Genomic DNA, 8,474 nt, shown 5'->3' with positions numbered 1-8,474 from the left:
CGGTTGCTCCACCATGATTACTGAAAATCGCTGCAACGCCGTCGGTCAATCGGAGGGTTCGGCCATCAATAGTGGTTTAATTGTTCAGCTTCTCTCAAACCTCACTGCTTAGTGAGCATAAAAATTTTCTGAAGATAAATAATTTTACGTTTGCTTTAGTGCGTATACCAAAAAATTTCTAGTGATGTCTTCTATTATAAGCTGTAGAATCTATTATTAAGTCAAAAGTATTTTAAAACTACTGCGAACGCCGGGTTAATTTGTTATTGAACTCTGCCGTAAGTCGAAATAGGCTGATCGATTGTCCGTGCCAAAGGAAGTGCTGCATGACCCCAAAATTGCGGATGACGGTCGGGTCATCTGGGATGGCGAGAACTGTTTGATGCAGACTCTTACAACTCTTACTCTGTCTTTCTCATTTTTAGGATGACTAACCTCTTTCAGACTTCTCTTCTCTGTATTCCCTTTATCTGGAAGAGTAGGCGCAGGTGTTCTTGTAAGTGGTGACGGGTGCAAGTGGTTAGTTCATGTCTTAGCAAAAGCGCAAAAATAAACTTGCTCCAGAGTACAAATGCTGTTGACTAAACTCTAGCGGAAAATACTAATATGTTGTAGTCGGGGCAAAACGCAATAAAGCTCGGTGCATTTGCGTGAGAGGCTGCGCCCGAAGTGCGGTGCGTCGTAGCGATTAGGATCGAGGTGGATCCTTGCTAACGCCACTCATCGCTGCTTGTGTGTTTGTCCCACCTCGATCCCAACCGCTGCGCTCTACTCATGCAAATGCACCTACCTAATTGGTTTCGTCGTATCTGTTAACTCACGGTGTGGTGTGAAATAAGAGTGGTAGTTTTTCCGGATGAGGAAATAATGGTTTCGCCAGTTCGTGGTATATCTTCACAAACTCGCTCCCACGTTCAAATTAACATTTATGGCACCACCGTGGACGCGCTTCGAAGTCGAGGTGTCGATTTGGAGCGTTTACTTGTAAGCTACATTAACATTTTTGGTTGTACTTCATTTCTAAACAATATATTCATATTTGTAGTCAAGCCTTGGATGTCGATGCGTTGTTATGGATGTGCCTGAACTTCCAAGCGAGTCTACTGAGCTGGTGTCTGTTACAAGTTTTCAAGGCTGTGAGGTGGAATAAGAGTTCTGGTTACATTAGCAAGCTCCCGGTGTTTTTTGTTGAAGAACTCACTTCTAAGAGGAATTTTAGGATTGGATAAACGACATAACTACTAGAAGTGGTCAGACATCGGCAACGAAAGAGGCAGATGTGGAGGTAACCATTTTCCCTGCTATTCAGAGTAAAATATTTTTTCACAAGATGATTTCTTTGTTTTGTTTGTTCTGGAGTTTTGTGCACTTCTATAAACGGCATTGTGAAGTCAAAGAGTGTGATCGGGCTGGGTCCATCATTGCCTCCAGTGGAACCGTAGAGATGAGTGAGGTTCGGGCTGGTCTCACCTCGATTGTAACAGCTGACTCCACCGCACTGCTCCGAGCTCACGCAGGCGCTTCAGGTTGCATGGTTGCAGATTTGGTCGAGCTCTACTTTGTCTCGTATCTTCTCTATTGGTCACTTTTCTATTAATAAATAATTGTTAATATAATAAAAATAGCTAATATAATAATATATAATAAAATAATAGTTTCTATCCTTTATCATGAAGAACACGAGTCGAGTCAACGAATGTAGTTGGGAAGGGGAGGTAGCGCTCAGTGGCGCCCTTATATCTGGATGCTCTATCTTACTCCTGTCATAGATCCTGTAAGACCAATGCTTAGGTCTTAGGGCCCCAACTGATTTAGCAATTTACTTCCAGAAATCGACCGCTGAGGGTGCGGGTGTGGCGCAGTCGGTTAGAGCTCCGCTGTAGCCACGTGCTCGAGGGTTCGAAACCGCCGTAGTGCAAACCAAGCTTTTCATCCCTCCGGTGTCGATAAATTAGTACCAGACTTGTCTGGGAGGATAAAAACACTGACTTGATCATCGGCTGGCCCCCGCAAGTCATTGTATAGGCCAATACGCGTTCCAAAACCTCAACGATTACGAATTCCAGTAAAACGCGTTGACGCATCCCAAGTGGATTGAGACGTTAGTGACTTTATCCTTTATCCCTTCCAGAAATTCACGGATCTCCCTCATTAGACGGAACACAGGCGGTCAGTCGCGAGGCTACGTGGCGCGTCCCCAGGTGGCGTATAGGTGGCTAATCGCAGACCAAAAGCGACCCTGTACCTGCCCTGAGACACAGGTAGATTCAGAGGACGGACTCCCTGTTTCTGCTGTGCAAGGATCGGCTCATAATACTACCGTATCCCGCACGTCGGTCCGGCCAAAAGCCTGCGATCAGGTGACTGGGAGGTGCAAGGGAGGCGGTTTGGAGTCGCCTCCAACAAAGAAGCTCCACTGTGGGAGAGCGCAACGTTCTCCCAAAAGTCATGGTACTAGTGGCTTGCAAACTGCCCATAGGTTTTAAATTTTTATGCAAAACACAGTAATAGAAAAGAGCATTCAGATTCCGGAGGAAAGCCTGGTACAGTAGCGCCAGGAAAGACGGGTTTGCAGGAGTCATTTAGGCTACCGAAACGGAAAAGGACTAGGGCGACGATCTGTACTTATAACGCCCAAACACTTGCATCGAATGCGGCCATCGAAGATTTGATGATGCAAATCAGGAAGATTAATTACGACGTCATCGGACTGACCGAGACGAGGTGACGCCACCCACTGAAAACCGTGTATGATACTGGAGGAGAACTGTTCTTAGGAAAATGCGACAGTAGAGGTGTTGGTGTCCTCGTCAACACGAATATGGCAGTAAACATCGACTCTGTCAAACAACTTACAACCCGGATCGGACGTTTACGGATGAGAAGATGTGGTTCAACACCAGCTTTGACAATCTTCGTCGCTTACGCTCCAACATCAAGCTACGAAGAAGAAGTCGAAGCTTTCTAAATGGGCCTGGAGAAGTTCTAGAGAAAAGATCATACCTTCTATAAGGTCATAGTTGATGATTTCAACTTCACTTCGGAACCCACGTCTTTCAACGGAATGAGCAGGAAGAGAGGCTTGCAGAGTTCATCATAACGACTAAGACCGTCCATGGGAACTCGCAATTCCAGAAGCCCTCCTCTCTACGCTGGACGTGGGAGTCACCCGGTGGAGGGTACCGTAATGAAATAGACCACATCATCGTCAGCGAATTGTTTTGCCTGACGGATGTCGCTGTTGTGCCAAAGTTTTATATGGGATCGAATCATCGCCTTCTTTGAGGAAGATCTTCTTTCACACGGAGAGGAAAAAAAGCCGCGAAGTTCACTAAGCGAACTTCCAGAACCATCATCGACTGGGAGCTCTTCGCTTCGCTTGTCGGCTTTTGGGAAGATACCATCATGGACAACATTGACGACGAATATAAACGGCTTGTAGAACATCTTCACGACTGTACGAGTAAAGCGAAGAGTTTTAAAACCACCAAGAAGCGCCTATCTCCGAAAACCCCAGAGCTGATACGTCAGCGTGGAGCTGCACGAGCTGCAGGCAACCAAGAACTCACGTCCGTGCTCGCAAGGCTTTGCAGAGAGGCGATAAAGGAAGACCTCAAAGAGGGAAGAGCAGAAGTGTTGGGTGAAGCTGCAGAGGCGGGACAGGGCATTCGCTACGCCCGTCGGAACTTTGCCAATCGTAAAACAACAATGACTGCTCTCCGGACCGCAGATGGAACAACTACAGCATCGAGAAGGGGGATGGAAAAGGTCACTCACGACTTCTACTCAGATCTCTTCGACAGCCACGTCCACTTGAATCCTCACCATTTGAGGGAAGATGGACGTGTCATTCAAAAGGTCCTTCCTTCCGACGGCCGACATGCCATTATGTCGATGAAGAATCGTACTTCACCTGGTCTCGGCAGAATCAAGCCTGAACATCTGAAGTACCTACCGCCAGTCTTCATCAACACACTGACGAGGCTCTTCACTCGTTATCTGTCGGAATGCAAGGTTTCTAAGCAATGGAAAAACCAGCAAGATCGTGCTGTTGTATAAGAAGGGAGACCATCAAACGCACTGCAGGAAGACCGCCGACCCGATAGTCAGACCTCTTCACGAAGTCCTCCAAAAAAGTACGACGCTTTTGGAGTACCTCGCGAGGGGAGATGTCATTGGGCAAAATGCGCGCGATCGGGACAAATGGAAGTATTACTGGTGCCCGATCGAGCAAATCGATGAACGACAGGAGCAGAGGTGATACAGCTGATACTTCCAGAAATAAGAGCGCCACTGAGTGCTCCTCCCCCTCCACTAATTTTCTACGTCAACGCCTTTTGACAGGTAGCATCGCATATAAGATTCTTCGAATAACAAGCGCTAGAAGGTTCGATTTTGATTTCACAAGTTTATTGAAAGTGAAAGTTGGAAAATGTGTAGAGTATCTGTGAAGCCCAATGAACTGCTCTCGGATATTGTTATTCCTCATTTTAGAGTGAGCCGCAGCCTTATCGAGTACCTCACGATCATGAGATTAACTGCTGTCCAATTATATCCGAGCTTTCAGCGGACTCTTTTGTTGATTCGAAGTTATTTGTAAATCCAAAGGAAGGTGAGTTTTACGCTCTATTTTGAGAAACTTACGAAGCCCATGGCTTAAATCGTCTCAAATCATATCGTAAATAATCTCAAATCTCAAATTATGGTAGTCTAGATCCCGCTTCGCAAACTTTTCCCATGAAATCATGCTTGGTATTTGACGACGCTAAATTGAATAGTTTTTGTGTTGGCAGTGAGTCTTCATCGGAGCGGAAGTTCGGATTGCGTGAGCTGGAGGTTGGAAGATATTTTTAATCTTGTTTTAGCCCAACGGTCGAGAATTTAGTATATAGGAGCTGCCGGGTTCTGATACCGTCATTAGTCGCATGCCGCGCAGACGCGCTCCTCCTCCATCGTTTTCACCACCTGAGCCGCGGGAAATAAAGAGAAGGAGGAAATTGGTCAGTTATATTTAATTAATTACCTGGATTTTACAAAGGAGATCTATCCTTGCTACATTCTTCGTAGTCTGGTTAGAATTAGTATTTCTAACATTTAAAGGCAGCGTATTACGAAACTAACGATTTTGGCGTCTTTGTGGAAAACATAGAATTAGGGATGTAGATCACGGGTATGAGCGTGGCCCCGCCTTGAATTCCCCCTTGTGTACGCACAGCGTCCACGAGCGGTCGGGCTTGCTCGCTCGGGAGAGTTCAGTGAGCTGTCCTTACTAGTCTGTTAAAGTAAGATCAGTGAGTACGCTGCTAAGGGAACCAGGGCGTGCATGGGTGCATCATAAGTTGCTTCGTAGGACAAGTGCTGTTTTCCACGCCATTTTTCAGTACGATTAGGGGAATTGAGCGGGGCCTTGCACATACTAGTAATCTTCACTTCGAACTTCATATTTGCCCACAGCTCAATATCGTCAGTTTCGTGATACCCTGCCTTTAAGATATTATATAACTGGACATTTGTTTGATTAGAATCACAGCATATCTGCACCCTCCTGCCCTCCGTTAATAGGTCTGCCTACTTATTTGCACTAATGTCCCACAAGTCGTTGGTGTTTTCGCTTAACTTCTGTATCAAAATGTAATATGAAAAGTGTGATTTTCATCGAAGAAGTGATTTTGAAAATCATCACTTGTGATGAGTAAATGGAGAATCTGTACCTGTTTAAGGGAAATGCATCCAACTTTAGTTATAATCTTCCGCTGTTGTAACGCTATACGAAATCCCTACTCGGATCACTTTTGTGGGCCTTTTTGCGTAGATTTTCTCGTGGTGATCAATATATCGGCGGAATTTTTGGATATTAACATTGTAGTTGGGCGTCGCTGTGTGTGCGATAAAGGGCAGTTAGCTCAACAACTATTAAAATCTCTCTGCACTTTGCATAGGCATAAAGCTCATAGAACACTGTTCAAATGGGAACGGAGATGAATGGAACAATTATTAAGTTAACATATTGTGTGTCAGTGTTGAGTTGTTTCAAAGAAGATAGGAGATGAGGAATTCAGCCATATTTCATTATTTCTTTCCGTCTTGGAACTTCTCACGTTCGCATACACAAACAAAACAGCATATGAACACTAAGAGAATGCTCTAGAGGTGTGTGAGACAAGAGAAAACCAACGAATACGATTTATGTATGCCAAAATTTTCTTTGATATTAAGTCTCATTCTTATATCAGATCGCTGAAGACAGTCATAAAGGCTCGAGTAACAAGCATCCGATGAAAACAACAAAGGGATCAGTTGTTCTTAGGGCTACCTTGAACGGTCAGCTAAGTGACCATTAAAGGTTCACAACAGCACGCTGACACCCACCTACTCGTTCTTTCACTGGTCTTTTATCGCTAGCTCTAACTCCCGAAGGTTCAGATTTCCTCCTCCCGAGGTACTTTCAACATGTATACCATTTTGTTCTAGAAACTGGCGTATGGAAGCAGAACGGTAGTGAGAGGCGATGGAACGTTTGAGTGTAAAATTCCGGTAAGACTTTAAAGTTTGTAAACTTTCTCGGAAACGAAAGTTCTAGTGTAGTAACAGGGTTCCAATGAATCTTTTGTAGGGTTGTGGTAAAATCCTGCATTTCAAGCAGAGTTGCCGAAGGCAAGGTTTGGATCATGTGAGATCTCATTTCCCTAAAAAAACCAGACGTTGCAAAATTTGTGACTACTCTGGAAATACTAATGCATCGGTTCGTTTTTTTTTTCTTCGTTCAGGGCGCTTTTAAAATTGCAAACGGAAAGGAAGACTTTATTAATATATATCTGAAGATTTCGCCTCTTCGGGTACGTTTATAATACTCAACACAAGGAAGGAGTTCAGGTTTATTGTAGTTTGAGCAGCCCACATTAACTGTTTTCGATCTTGGCTGAGTATGTTCAGTGGGGTTAGCACGAGACGTTAGCACTTTAGTTAGCACTTTAGTTACTCGTTGTTTGCCACTTAAAAAGCACAGCATCCATCAATATTCGGTAATCTACTCGAATGTCAGGCTTGTTACGACTGAACCAAGTAGACCGCATTTCAGTAGCTCGCAGACATGGTCTTGAGAAAAGGGAATTTCTGCCGTAGACTGTAGTTGAAGTGGTAATACAAAAATAGCAAAAAGGAAGGGAAATTAAAGTTTATCAATGAAATCGTTAAGATTCTAATCTCATTAGTGTCACTGATAGTCTGAATTTACTTATTTAGAGAGATTGATCTAAAAATATTCAGGTTTACAACCACCACACTAGCTGTCATAGCAGTACGCCTTATCCGGGACCGGTCGCTGCTGAGTAAGTGTCTTAAAAATGAATGTTACTATCTTTGTTTGTTGTTCTTTCTTTTTTAAGCATGGAAAAACAGTGTTTCTACAGTTATGCAATAAGCAGAAAAGTTGTCTCCTTATTACTGATGTTAAATTGTTCCAGAACAAAGGAAGATTTGGAACTTCTGCAGCGACTTTTCAGCCAAGCGTTTCCAGGTGAGCTCGAATTGTTTTTACTCTTGCTTTTTCTTGCATGCTTATCCCATGTTTCCAGAAATCCCGGGGATTGAGTCATACATGAGTGTGATCTCTTGAAAGGAACAGGAATTTTTGAAAGCATGCTTTTGCAATGCTTGTGATTGTAAGGATTGTTTTAATATAGAGAAAAACATTAACTCTGACAATAGTGTAATTAACATCAGTTGGTTGCTTATGGAGACGCACCCAGTTTCTAATAAATTCTTGTACTTGCAATTTCTTCACTGTTTTTAACTTAGCGTTAGCTATTTTCATTATTTGTACTGTATTTCACTTTTGTTTTTACTCGTGTATGCCGTTATTTCAACTCAATGGCTTTTACGTATCCAACCTCGAACGTAAGTCGCTAATCTCCAAGGCCGCAGAAAAGGGCTTTGTGAGCATTCTGGATATAAATATTATTAGTTTTTGTTGTTGTGATGTTATTTCCGCAGATTTGTCGCTTGGATGGTTCGCTGCTTTTCGCTCACAGTGTATAGAAACCGCTCTTTAATTCGATTTTCTTGGTTACAATTCCATGTCTCAAAAATTCAAATCCTAGTCTGCTATAGTCATTTAATCTTTTGTGTTCAGTTTTTTTTTTTTGCATGTATTTTGTATTATTTATCTAGATGTTGTATAGACCTCTAATGAAATGGATCAGAGTTATACGTTACTTTTTTGCTTCATTATTCCGCCATATGAAATCCAGCCAACGTTCTAATATGTCGACTTCGTTAGTTGAGTATTAAGGTTAGGCTGAACAAAAGTTGTTCAACATCTTTCAGCTTCCTTGTTGATCCAAATTTGAATTAAGAGCCGAAGACAGAGCGAAAGGACTTCTACTGCTAAATGCTCCTAAGCCCATCACTTCAGAAAAACAAGAAGAACAAACAGCGATTTCTTGAGCGTTGTGGTTCATTACCGACATATTAAC

At 43.2% G+C, this 8,474-nt stretch overlaps 1 protein-coding gene across 2 annotated transcripts; it reads left to right on the top strand.

The window, feature by feature from the left end:
* Positions 1–867: 867 nt before the first annotated feature.
* RB195_005369 (uncharacterized protein) lies at positions 868–7,615 on the top strand (the record flags this gene model as incomplete). Of its 2 annotated transcripts, XM_064177814.1 has the most annotated exons (14): positions 868–984; positions 1,046–1,141; positions 1,220–1,285; positions 2,262–2,451; positions 2,526–2,724; positions 3,348–4,014; positions 4,495–4,612; positions 4,715–4,836; positions 4,893–5,000; positions 6,472–6,534; positions 6,614–6,742; positions 7,267–7,328; positions 7,464–7,516; positions 7,575–7,615. In XM_064177814.1, the coding sequence occupies 14 exons, from the start codon at positions 868–870 to the stop codon at positions 7,613–7,615; spliced, it is 2,031 nt and encodes a 676-aa protein (XP_064034922.1). The 2 variants fall into 2 exon arrangements, with proteins under 2 accessions (XP_064034922.1, XP_064034921.1); XM_064177815.1 differs by lacking the exons at positions 2,262–2,451; positions 2,526–2,724; positions 3,348–4,014.
* Positions 7,616–8,474: the final 859 nt, after the last annotated feature.

Source organism: Necator americanus, chromosome I, assembly GCF_031761385.1.
Source record: "Necator americanus strain Aroian chromosome I, whole genome shotgun sequence".
Lineage (NCBI taxonomy): Eukaryota > Metazoa > Nematoda > Chromadorea > Rhabditida > Ancylostomatidae > Necator > Necator americanus.
Note: the sequence above shows the minus strand (reverse complement) of the source record. Positions and strands in the feature narration are given on the sequence as shown.